Here is a 13,277-nt window from a genome sequence, read left to right as displayed (position 1 = left end):
TCTGGTGGTCCACCTTTTAGTTTATCAAAACCACCTAAAAGAAACGAAAACTTGAGGAAGCTGGTGAAGAGAAGAAGTCCACTGGTATTGCTCTCTTGGGATCCTATGATGACGATAACTCTTCAGACGAAGATTAATGTAGATAATATGTATATTACATGTAGATGTAACAGAAGGGGCCTTTACTAACTTCATGTTATGCCAAAACATTGATCTGGGACTTATCACAGAGACTTGGCTTAGAGACTCAATACCGGATTGTTCCATAAATATTCCAGGATATACAATTTTTCGCCGGGATAGAGTTAAAGATGCTCACGGTGGGGTCTGTATTTATGTTCATGCTGAACGAGTGCAAAATTTTAAGCCAATATTTGATGTAAATTGCTGTGACGACCACGAAATCCTTTGGCTTCATATTAGACCTAATCGTTTACCACGGGGCATCTCAAGTATAATTGTTGGAGTCTTATACCATCCCCCGGGCAACTGTGATGCGTTAATTCGAGAACATTTATTTATCTCTCTTACAAGAATAGAGTCCAAATACCAAAGTTGCGGCATAATCTTAGCTGGAGACTTTAACCGTTTAAAAGTTAATAATCTGTTAAAACAATTTCGTCTTAAACAACTTATAAAGGTCCCTACAAGAAATAATGTTACTTTAGACCTATTGTTGACGAATATGCATGAATATTATACGGTACCTCAGGCGTTTCCTCCTTTTGGTCTTTCTGACCATAACACTATAGTGATACCACCAAGCATTAAGCCCAGTAATAAAGAAAAGAAGAAGATTATAACGAAGCGAGATAGACGAGCAAACTGCAAAGCAGAACTGGGAAGATATCTCAGCTCAATAAACTGGGAATTATTTATGGCTGAAAAAAATTGTGAAAATATGTGGAACGTTTTTAATGAAGCCGTCCTGTCTGGATTAAACATTCTTATGCCAATGAAGAAAGTTAAAATTTCCCTAACTGATGCTCCATGGATGAATCACACATTGAAAAGCCTTATAAGAAAAAGACAGAAGGCGTTTACTATATATGGAGTTAACTCAACCGAATTTAAATATTACAGAAACATGGTCAATGCTGAAAGAAAGGCATGTCGTGGAAAGTACTACGAGTCAAGAGTTCAAAAACTGGGAAAAGAAAATCCACAGAAATGGTGGAACGAGGTGAAACGTATTTGTAATTTTAAGATCAAGAAAGCGTGTCCAACTTTACAGGCGTTGAGAAATTCTCCAACTTAAGCCCTAAAGATCAAGCAAATAAGATTAACGCGGCATTTCTAGACCCACTGAATGAGTATAGGTTACATTCTCCACTATCCAAATACCCTTTGGAAGAGTCTCCAGTTTTTCTCAATGTATCAGAATTATCAGTACAGAGAGTCTTATCAAAACTTAAGGTGAACAAAGCAGCTGGTCCAGATGAAATCCCTAACTGGCTTCTAAAGGAATATTCATTTATCCTTGCATTTCCTATTACCCTTATTCTCAACGCATCCTTTCGAGAGCAGTATGTTCCTTCCCCTTGGAAAAAGGCAGATGTTATTCCAATGCCAAAAATTAAGATTGTGAAACACCCGGAAAAAGATCTAAGACCGATTTCGCTTACTTCGTGCGTTTCTAAAGTAGCAGAAGAATTTGTGGTAAATAAATATGTAAAGCCAGCTGTACTAAAGGCGATTGATCGGAATCAATACGGCGTTATACCTGAATCATCTACAACAATGGCACTTATTAATATGTTACACCAATGGTACACTGGAACAGATGGAAATGGATCAGTTATTAGAACAATTCTTTTCGATTATCGGAAAGCCTTTGATTTCATAGACCATTCAATCCTGATCAAAAAAGTGTCACAATTAGATATTCCCCACAGTGTCGTAAATTGGATTATGGATTTTCTTACCGATAGATTCCAGAGAATTAAGCTGGGAAATTCCTGCTTTTCGTCGTGGGACTCTGTTCCATCAGGCGTCCCTCAGGGCACAAAATTAGGTCCCTGGTTGTTTATTATTTTAATAAACGACTTACATATATCTCAAGGGGATCTATGGAAGTATGTTGACTCAACAACATCTGAGATAGTCGGGAAAACGGCATTAGTAAAGCTCAGAGCCTAGTAAACGAAATGTCTTGCTGGTCTGAAAAAAACAGGATGCAACTAAACTCAGAGAAATGCAAAGAACTGCGCATTACGTTTTCCGCAAATCCCATTGATATGGATCCCTTGGTTCTTAATGGTAAAGAATTAGAAGTCGTGGAAAGTATAAAGCTGTTGGGTCTCACTATAAACAGTAAATTGGAATGGAATGAGCACATCGCGGTTGTGGTTAAGAAAGTGAATAAAAGATTATACTTTCTCTCACAATTAAAACGTGCCAAAGTGAAATCGAAAGATTTAGCATTGTTTTACACTTCATGTATCAGATCTGTTGTTGATTATGCAATACCACTATTTTATCACTCATTACCACAATATTTAAAGAATGATCTGATACGGTTGGAGAAAAGGGCAATTGCGATAATTATGCCCGATACGCATTACCTTGATGCTCTCAGATTGTTAAACTTTAAATCCATGGAAAATCATCACGAATATTTATGTGACACTTTGTTCCAATCTGTAATGTCCGATGAAAATCACAAGATTCGTCATTTATTGCCTGGAAGATACGATCCAGGCTATCTTTTAAGGAATGTAAATAATTTTAACTTGCCTCTAATTAAAACTGAAAGGACCAAAAACTCTTTTATCTTTGCTATGTGCAACAGATTCAATAATAAAATTAAATAGGTTTAGGTCTACCTGACTTTTAGATTTTAACTGAATTTTATTCTGCTTTTTAAACTTTTTGATGTAAGTAATATCAGTAGTATCATAATTAATTTTAATACAAAGGTTGTAATCATTACGTAATTCAGCTTTTGCTGCAAAGTAATTTGAATAAACCTCTATTCTATTCTATTCTATTCTATTACCCCTCCCCCCCCGTTCGCTACCCACCCCCTTCTTGTGCCCCTCCACTCCGTATAAGATAATCATTTAACGAATGACCAATATGTCAACCCTACCGGTGTTTTTTCATCCTAATCGGTTCACAAATCAGCGCTAAAACGCCTAGTTGCAATTTAGTCACGAGTAAGTTCTCCCTGCTAATGATTCGCCCAAAAAACAGAATCGCCATTGACTTCGCAATAGCCCTCTCTCCTCCGCAGAGGCTTCGAATACAAATGCGCTAGATTTTTAAAGATGACCGCTGCTGAAATTAGAAACGCGGGCGAGGGTCACAGCAGCACTAGTCGTATTCCTGTCCGTGTTCGCCATTTTAAAAGTTTCAAGGTTGGAAAAAGCTGGCAACACGCTGAATGCAGTCAGGAAATCGTCGCAGAAAGATAGAAAGAAAAACAAGGAGGAATTCGTTTTAAACTAAACAATATATTTGTTTACAATTTTAGGCGAAGCCAATCAGAATCCCTAAATTTTTAATACTTTCGTGTAAAATGGTATATATTGTACTTTTTATCAAAATTAATGCATTCTGATTGGGTTACCGAAAATTTAAATAAACTTGCTGATTTAAATTCCTCCTTTTGTGAAGTGTTCTAATCTACATTCCTGATGTTTTCCTTTTTTACGTACGTTTCTGATGTGAGTCTGGGTGGAGTTTACGACTTGAATTTTTGAATCTCTTCAAACCCTTCTTAGGCTTCGGCCAGATCCAAACCATTTACAATTCACTTGCACACAACGTGCTCTCATGTAAGGTCCGGCGTAAAGCTTTAAAGTACTATCTAAGAGAGCTCTTCAATTTCGCATCGGAAGATAAATAGATTGCACTTAAGATAAATTTGTAAATAAAGTTGTCTAAACAAAAATGAAAAACAAAACAATTGTATTCTTGTTGTTACTTCTCGCATCTTCTGGTCACGAGGCGAAGACACAGCCGATACACATGATTGCATTTTACAAAAGTGTTGGTTTTAAATGTGTCGTTATGTCACTGAAGTAAGGCTCGACTTGATAAATACCGCAGGAGATGTTCTCGTGATCGATTCTTGTCCCGACAAGTTCTTGTAAATTAACAGAAGCTGCTTCTATGAATTGCACTGGATTGTTCTCAACTCGTGACTTTAACAAATAAATACCGCCTGTGAAGAAGCTTCAGATACGGTTTTTGAACTTCAGACACGATTTATCTTCTGCCTTAAAAACCTGAACTGCATGAATGAAAAAAGACAATCGTAGTTGTTTCCAGAAATTCGGGTGTAATTGTTTAACAAGAATAATATATAATTATACATATTATGTAGTTTAAATAAGGAAATAGTTTGGATCAAATTAAACGTGTAAAAACACCAACAGTATATGTATGTCTGAAAAATTTCTCTGAAGGAGAACGTATACAAGAATACTGTTTCATAGTATTCTGATATGCCTCTCGCCATTTTCACATTTCATTTTCACAGAATGCCCGCTGTTTTTTTATATTGGGTCATAGTTTGGTCTCGAGACCCCAACAAACGCTTCCATATTTATGCCATTTTTATCGCGCTTAACTCGACATGACGTATTTTTCACTATCATTGCGCATAGTCCAACACAGCAGGTCACAAGCTTGTTTGTTTGGAAAAAAGAACCTTGCTAAGGTCAATACCAGACTATATTTGAATGTGTGTGCAATTGAGTGTTTGGCACTAGAAATGCCAGAAATCTCAACTTCTCGTTCAACTGGTGCTCAGGCAAAGAAGAAACAAGGCGTTATCGTGGTAAGTTATTAGCCATGATAGGTGAAGCATCGAGAAATCCTCGGATTTAAGCGGACATATCTAACAGTGTTTTGCCACGGGGTTTTATAATCGTTCGTTCTCGGCATCTGGTAAAATGCTTCGCAATTCGTTGTTGCACGGCAAAAGTGAAACGTGTAGTTTATACTAAACCCACAGCATTGCCTGTGGATCCTCAGAAATGACATAAAAACCAACACATCAGATTTATCAAAGAAGAAATCTAAAGGTGTTCCTAATGATTACAATAATAGTGTTTTCAATTACACAGTGTAGTAGGTAGAATTAAGTTTAATAGTTTATAACAAGTATGACAATGCTAGCTAGTGTTATGTATTTTTTGGTTGTCTACCATTTAAGCTAATTAAAGTGGGCTTACAACCGGCCCTTGCCCAAAGGCATCAATAGGAAAACAAAGAAAAAGACAACGGAACTCGTTACAAATTTCGGTTGTTACGGCATAGAACGGCAGACGACGAAGACGTTACGAGCGGATCCGATACTGTGTAGACGGAACCAACATACAGTTTCTTGTGCGAAAAAATATTGTATTCATTGATCCACTTGCGTGAACATTGTGACAAATACCTTTCTTTCCCACCAGCTGGATAATAAAGCTTATAATAAAGCTTCTTTGTCGTATGCAGGATAATATAGCATTTCTACGAACTTGATTTTATCTCTTATTGACAAAGATTGTTTAAGTCGTTCATGCAATACCTTTACATCTTATTTTGTATATCATACCCTTCTCTTTAGCTTTGCTAACAAAATGGCAACAAAGCCAAAGGCAAATGTTTTGAACGTTCGAGACTTGCAATTAACAAAATTAAAAAATTCAGCAAAAATCAACGAGGTGTATAGGCGACGCGTCTTCCTTTTTTTTTTTAGTATAAAGCACCTAGCGTTGTTTATATGTTATGTAATTCTGAAGTCTAGAGTAGAGTAAGGTAGAGCGCTTAGTCTGTGATGCAGGCTAAAGGGGATTTCACTGCAAAATTCGTATTCTGATAAATATTTCGTATTCAGACAACGTGTTGCCGTACTTCATATAATTACCAACTGGAATTTTCCTTCTTAAATGGACCAGCTTTTTCCGTTCAAATCTCCGCGTCTACACGCCAGACTACTATATTTAAGATCACAAAATGGCAACACTGATAAGGGATGAAAGGCACGTAACGTATTCATTAAATCGAAGCTCGAATCTATGCAGTGTTCGTTCAGAAATGTTGATAGACACGATTCCCAACATTCGTAAGAAAGATTGAATTGACCAATAATAACCTTAATCACAGCTAATAAGTTGGCTAGTGTCTATTGCTTGTACCGAAGTGACACTGACTATATGTGTTTTCTTTTAGATCGATGAGGGAGTGTACAAATCTCGTTTAAACTGCTCTATGAAGTAGCCCATGACGATCAACAAATGTCTAAAAAGGCTTGCTGTGTTATACTTGCCACTTCCCTATGCAGTTATTTCTTTGTCTTACGTGTGTACAATCAATACGTATGGAGCCCTACGTGGCGAAACAGATGTTATCATCCACCTTATTCCGAACGACATAAAAATCTTAGCGGGGAAGTGCAATTTGAAGGTTTGGTTCTGGTCGCTGTTATGACACATTTCGGAACGATCTCTACTCGCGCGGTCGCAATTCACAAAACCTGGGGACAAGACGTTCCAGGCAAGGTGATATTTTTCGTGGGGAATACGGGGAACAAGACGGAAGTAGATTTACCATTGGTTGTACTTTCAGTCCCCGACGATGTTTATCCTCCTCAAGAGAAAGCGTTTTTGATGCTTAAGTATGTCTACGAGCATCATGGCGATAGTTTCCGATGGTTCATACGAGCGGACGACGATGTTTACATCAACAATGACAACTTGGGTGCCCTGTTAATAAGTTTGCCTGGACGCGATGACGTATGCGGACATCCGGGTTATCGGTACGAACAGGAAAAAGGAAAACTGGGGCTAGCAGACCAGAGTAATTTTTGCATTGGTGGAACGGGAATTATAATGAGTAAGTCGGTATTGAGGAAAGTCTATCCCCAATTAGACTATTGTATCAAGCATACAGCCACGGAGCATGAGGATAGTGAAGTAGGCCGCTGCCTAAGGAAGTTCGTGGGCGTGCAATGTCCATGGGGATACGAGGTGGGTTTAGTTTGTTTGCTTTTATTTATATTTAATTACGTCATCCCTGTAACTGCAGAGGAGAGGGGAGGAGAGGGAAGGGGAGGAGAGGGGAAGAGAGGGGAGGAGAGGAAAGGGGAGGAGAGGGGAGGAGAGGGAGGGAGGGGAGGAGAGGAGAGGGGAAAGGAAGGGAAGAGGAGGGAGAGGGAGGAGAGAGGGAAGGAAGGAGAGGGGGAGAGGGGAGACCGGGAGGCATAGCGAGACCTATCTATGGATGGGTTCTTAAACATCCTTGCCAGAAGTCTTGAAGTTCGTTTTATACAATGCAATAATCAAATTCAAAGCTAAGGATGGTTTGAATGAAAGCAACTGGGAATGTGTCCGAAGAGGAATGTCAGGGGTAGAGCCTAAACTACACAGAAACTGCATAGAAATTTACCGAATAAAATTACGTAGCGAACCCGGAACCGTAGGGTATCCGGTATTCGATATACTCTAATAACAGCAAGTCTATCCTGAATAGTAGCCTCTACTAATAGTACATCTCCAAAAGCAATCTTTATTTACATTCCAGGCAAGTGAAATTTTTTATCAAGACTACGGTGATGACCAACAGGCTTACCACGGAAACCTTGACTTGATACCTCTTGAGAAAGCCGTGAGTTTACATCCTGTCAAAGACGCCCGCTACCTTTATCGTCTTCATTATCATTTTTTAAGTATGAGGCATCAAAAGAAGCAAGGTCGAGCAGGAAGACTTAAAGAACAACTGGAAAATACAGAAAAAATACTAACTCTATCGAAAGGCGACGATAGTTTCTTTAGGAAATCTGCCGAGTATTTTTGCCACAACAGGCATTGCGACGAGTTTCATTCGATGGGAAAACTTACCCATGATGAACGCCTTCCGCCAAAAACGTGGGCCATGTTTCAAGAGCTAGGCTTTCAAAGTTTTGGCGTACGGCAATTTTCAAGTCCGGTTGAAGCTATTATAAGCTCGAAGGCAAAGATTCTGAGACAGGTGACGGAGAAAGCGAAACAAGACATAATGCAGGAGGAAAGATCCGAACTGTATCATGGCTTCTACTTTGGTGAATATACCGTCGGTTATACCAGAGAGAGTCCGACTGGTGGTAACTTATATGAAGTACACTATACGGTACGAATGAAACGCCATATCGGAGGGCAGGAAATAAAGAGTGTTCGAGAACCGAGGCGAGTTAAGTTTAAAAACTCATACGGTAGTTTGATTTTTCGATCACAAGAGACAAAACCGAAGAAAGAGCTGATTAACATTGTAGTTCCCGCCAAGGGATCTGTATCAAGATTAGAAAACTTCCTCAAAGGTGCTCACCAATTGTTGGTGAATTTGAAGGAGTCGTTTCGCATTTTCGTTGTATTTTTTCGCCGCAGCGTGTTTTCCGTTAAAACGTTTAAGAACATTCGTGAAAACTACAGAAAAAAATTCGGAGATTCTAAGTTCGTCTGGCTCGAGGTAGACGGGAAATTTAAGCAACAGGGTGTCTTCAATGCAACTCTAAAACATTTTCCCAAAAGTCAACTTCTGCTATTCACTGAAGCGAACTTTACAATCAACGCGGATTTTCTCGCTCGTTGCCGTCAAAATACCGACAAAGGGCGTATTTATTTTCCCTTAGCGTTAAAGACACGAGACAAAAAGAACGCTTACCGAAAAGGTCTATGGGAATTTGAAAACTATTTAACATTTTGCGCGCACAGCGCTGACGTCAAGTCGTTGATAGACATGCATCCGTTTGTGAATGCGAGTTCAGAGAGTAGCTCTATGGTGGATCTTTTTATCACACATGAACAACGTGCGTTTGATGTGTTCAGAGCGCATGACCCAGGTCTCTTGCTTCTAGACACCGCGCGGCCGGCGTGTTTGGCAAACGATACCACAAGTTACGAAGCCTGCACGGACAGGTTTGACTCGAGGAAAGCGCTGATTGATTATATGTTTAGAAAGGATTATCTTAGGGATTTTCTCTGAAACATTCGCCCAGAACATTGCCTGTTGTAGCTTTTATATGCAACATGTTTGCAAGACCATCAAATCGAATGAAAAACTACGGATGCCTTCTAAGAAGTTTGTTTCTAAATAAAACCGACACAGCACTGCAACTAAATGTTCTAACCTAGAGCATATTAATTTGTATAAGCCATGCAGTCCTCGACAATCTAATGTAATCTTCACAAGGGCAACCTCATAGAATTATAATATATACATTAAAAATTAACTATATATAAAAGTTCTTGCGCTAGTGGCAATGTCAGTCTACTCTAGTACAACCGTTAGAAACCTAATTTGATCATTTAACAATGATGAATGATCCAACCCGAAGTTAATGTGGACACAGAACATTGACTGGAATGATGACGTTTCTTTTAGCGATGAATACACTGACATTGTCTATAACTGACATTGTATAATGAATACACTGACATTGTCTTTGTGCTTGGAAACATGCACGCATGCAAATATTTAAGCATTCTGTCGGCCATGGAAAATATATGACCAACAAAGACTTGCCAGATTCAATTACTTAGCTTGTACAAACAAAATAGCTCGGAAGGCAAAAACAAGGTTTTTTAGCTCTGGTAAAATAAATATATTTCATACTCAGGGCTATTCACAGGTTATTCATGCCTTATTTAACACCGAGACACCGATACAGACCACTGAAATTCTTTGAAACGCGTGGACATTGAAGAGAAATTCTTACGTCAATATTTGCTGTTGTTCACCAGATACTAAAGTCGTCCCATAAAGTGCAAAAAATCCGGTAACCAAATTATAAATTCCTTCGAAACACCTTATTAAGGAATAATTTGAAAGAAAGAGTTGAGAAATGTTTCAAAATATATATAAACTTTAATCACCTTATGAATGTATCTAAAAACCAATTAAGCTTAATGCGAATTCAAATGAATCAAGAATAAACACAATGCTCAAAACGCCAAAAACGGATTACTAGGGGCAACCAAAAATTGACATGAAAATTACAATATTTATTCAGCGTGGGTATCAGATATATTCATTTAAATCGATTCAATGTTTTGTCAACTCTTTCGCTTGAAACACTGCCTTTAAGTGGCAAGGACTTGCTTGACAAAGATGCCGGTTTAAGAAACTGACCAAAATGTCCCGTGTCTTAATCTGGATAAGCGTGGATATTGTAGACAAGGTGTTCAAGGCTGTTTATGAGAGGTTTTAACCATGAATTCACAACGAAATGTGTAAGTTTTTTATCACTGTGTCACATACACAATCATGAAGACGAAATTTTTTGTAACGTTACGAGCATGGACGTTTCTGGTCAGCGTTTCACTGAGTTTTACCATCGGAGTTTGGTGGTGTCGCTATATTCTCCCTTCACCAACAACTCTGAGCAGCAGAATTTGCGAGCAACTTCGAAGCATCAAAAAGCCTACGAAACCACAACATATGAAAGATGAACTCGGTGCAAGAGATCTTTTATTTATCGGTGTTATTACATCACAGAAATTCCTAACAACTCGCGCAAAAGGAGTATTCGACACTTGGGGAAATAATCTACCGGGAAAGTTGGTATTTTTCGCCGGCAAGGGGCACAAAACCCCCAAGGTAGACTTTCCGGTCGTGTATCTTACCGTACCGGATAATGTGCACCCGCCGCAGCGAAAATCTTTAGCGATGCTAAAATATATTCACGATAATTTCATCGAGAGATTCAAATGGTTTATTCGCGCGGACGACGATGTTTATATAAGAACAGGAAAGCTTGTGGCGTACTTGAGCAAAATAGACAGTTCTGAAGCGTTGTTACTCGGGCAGGCTGGTCAGGGAAAGAGACACGAGAGAGGGAAACTGGGCCTTAGAGAGGGAGATAATTTCTGCATAGGTGGCCCAAGTATTATCATGTCTCGAAGAGTATTGGAAATGGTCAATCCTCATTTGGAATACTGTTCAAACAACACCGCTACGGCTCATGAGGATACAGAAGTCGGGAGATGTTTGCGAAATTTTGCTGGAGTCATGTGTCCTTGGGCATATCAGGTCAGTTCTATCAAGGTTTTGAGAAAAATTATAGTCGTATCGATGACAAAATTTCGCGACTTTCGTCCTTTGTAGTTTTTTTGAAAAGATAGTACCCTCCCCTTGTTTAACACCTGACTATGCACGAGCATTCTTCGGTTTAAAACCACAAGTTTCATTTCTAGATTTGCGATCACAAAGAACCAGACGAACTTTCATTTGATAAAAACAATCAGTTAACTGAAATTATCGTTGTTAATAATGCTTTTAGCTCACGTTAAGCGCTATGTTTCAAACCGTCTTTCCAACAACCGCCCAAGAGTATGTGATTTCACTCATCGAACTAAGCCATTAATTGTCAGTGGCAATTTAATTTTTATATATATACCGCCTTATATATATTTTCTTTTCGTTAGGGGCGGGAGTTATTTCACCACACGTACACCAATCAAGACAAAGCCTACCACGGTGACCTCAATACACCTGAAATGTCTAGCGCAATCACGCTGCATCCAATCAAGGACCCAGCCTACATGAGACGTCTTCACGTCCATTACGTCACGATTGCATCACAACAACTATACCACAAGGCTTGGCTGCTGAATCATCGACTTGAAAACTCCCGCCAGGCCGTCACGAAGAAGGAAGCAAACTCCTCAAAAGTTATTTCACCAAAAAGAACGAACTTTTTCGGTGCGATGTATCAAAATAGCACCCTCCCTTGGGAACAATTCAACACAAAGAAAGTTTTCTCTGCCAGTGAAAAAGCTCCGTTGCGCTGGATCCATGATTCTTTGCGAGACGCACTACTTAAAGTGGTCCGTAAAGGGAAAAAACTGGTTCAAGATGGAGACGAGATGATTGGTAGTCATGCAATTCGCTTTGGTAAAGACATCATAGGGTATACGCGTTATCATCCCGTACTGGGCCTGCAGTCAATAATTCGCTTGAACAGCGTCAAACTTATTCAACATTTTGCGCGGGAAAAACAAAGACGGTTCATCAGCAAAAACTTGTTCCAATTCCAACAGCCTTATACGCCGCTACATTTCCGCACAATTTCACATCATGCCACGGAAACCGTACATTTTGTCGTCCCGCTTGCCGGAAGGTTGAACAATTTTCGCCGCTTTCTTTCTAGTTTCGAAAACGCCTTTCTCCGTCGCGACAAAAAGGTCAAATTATTAGTGGTGTATTTTCCGAAGCTCAAAGATCCCCAAAAGCACCAGCAGATCATGAGCATGTACAAAAAGAAATATCCGCATGATGTGTTTCACTGGCTCAATCTGGACGCGACTGTGTTTCAACGAGGACTGGCCCTAAACAAGGGTTCAGAGTATTTTGGCAAAGGGGCACTTCTGTCATTTTCAGATGTTGATTTAGTTTTTGACACGGATTACTTATATCGCTGTCGGATAAACACAATTCCAGGGAGACAAATCTACTTTCCTATAATGTTTAGTAAATTTCATCCAAACATTACAAGAGCGAGGAAAACGAAGGAGGGAAACGTTTTCACGTTCAAAAAGGACGCAGGTCTGTGGCGCATTTTTAGTTACGGACCAGTGTGTATCTTTAGTGATGACGTCACTACTGTCCGCGGATTCAATACGACGATAAGAGGTTGGGGACTAGAGGACGTTGAGTTTTTTGAAAAGTTTGTTAGAGGTGGAAGGTTTGAGGTGTTCAGAGCGCCCGACCGCGGGTTAGTGCACGTGTTTCATAAGCATGCGCCTTGCTCCCCGAGGTCGACATTTAAACAACAGAAGATGTGTCGTGATGCTACAGCGGCGTATCTCAGTTCAGCTTCGTCCGCGCTGGATGAACTTTTTAGAAAACAGATCTTGAAATACAACGATTACTTTTAGCATTCTTATTGAAATTAAACATACAACTGGCGACAATAATATAACATATCCCAGTACGTCCCTCGCACTGAACTGAATTTCGAGGGAGCGTTATGGAATTATTGACGTAATCTATGAAAACGAAATGTAATATATTTCCAAGTATATGTAACTATTTCTACGTAGTTCATGCAATTTATGTAATGTGTAAAAATCGTGCAAGTTAAATCAAATCTACATTTACATATGCTAATGTCGTTCAAGAAATTGTCATAAAGCTTCGAATTGGTTCATATTCAGTAACAACGCCACAACGCTACTAATCTTCATGCAAGAGCAGTCCTACATGTACGACATAATATTTTATGAAAGGCTATTAAATTACGTTATTTGATAAGGTTATATTAAATGATGAGGTAATGTTAGCTCAAACTTATTTTACTTATAAAA

At 39.2% G+C, this 13,277-nt stretch overlaps 2 protein-coding genes across 2 annotated transcripts; both read left to right on the top strand.

Moving 5' to 3' along the window:
• The first annotated feature begins 6,750 nt into the window (after positions 1 to 6,750).
• On the top strand, positions 6,751 to 9,155 carry LOC114522545 (chondroitin sulfate synthase 1-like). The gene is made up of 2 exons (XM_028543257.1): positions 6,751 to 6,965; positions 7,519 to 9,155. Exons 1-2 carry the CDS (start codon positions 6,828 to 6,830, stop codon positions 8,953 to 8,955), a joined length of 1,575 nt encoding a protein of 524 aa, XP_028399058.1. The 5' UTR covers positions 6,751 to 6,827; the 3' UTR covers positions 8,956 to 9,155.
• Positions 9,156 to 9,952: 797 nt separating this feature from the next.
• On the top strand, positions 9,953 to 12,860 carry LOC114522543 (chondroitin sulfate synthase 1-like). Its single transcript, XM_028543255.1, has 2 exons — positions 9,953 to 11,001; positions 11,397 to 12,860. Exons 1-2 carry the CDS (start codon positions 10,237 to 10,239, stop codon positions 12,846 to 12,848), a joined length of 2,217 nt encoding a protein of 738 aa, XP_028399056.1. The 5' UTR covers positions 9,953 to 10,236; the 3' UTR covers positions 12,849 to 12,860.
• Positions 12,861 to 13,277: the final 417 nt, after the last annotated feature.

Source organism: Dendronephthya gigantea, unplaced genomic scaffold (genome assembly GCF_004324835.1).
Source record: "Dendronephthya gigantea isolate DGI-Jeju-01 unplaced genomic scaffold, DenGig_1.0 000023F, whole genome shotgun sequence".
Classification (NCBI taxonomy): Eukaryota; Metazoa; Cnidaria; class Anthozoa; order Malacalcyonacea; family Nephtheidae; genus Dendronephthya; species Dendronephthya gigantea.
The sequence above is the reverse complement of the archived record's forward strand: the minus strand, read 5'-3'. Positions and strand labels throughout refer to the sequence as shown.

Excerpts from the sequence above, each read along its gene's own strand:
- LOC114522545 (XM_028543257.1), top strand. The coding sequence starts at position 6,828 with ATGAGTAAGTCGGTATTGAGGAAAGTCTATCCCCAATTAGACTATTGT. Across the intron at positions 6,966-7,518 it reads AATGTCCATGGGGATACGAG|GCAAGTGAAATTTTTTATCA; the intron begins GTGGGTTTAGTT and ends TTTACATTCCAG.
- LOC114522543 (XM_028543255.1), top strand. The coding sequence starts at position 10,237 with ATGAAGACGAAATTTTTTGTAACGTTACGAGCATGGACGTTTCTGGTC. Across the intron at positions 11,002-11,396 it reads TGTGTCCTTGGGCATATCAG|GGGCGGGAGTTATTTCACCA; the intron begins GTCAGTTCTATC and ends TCTTTTCGTTAG.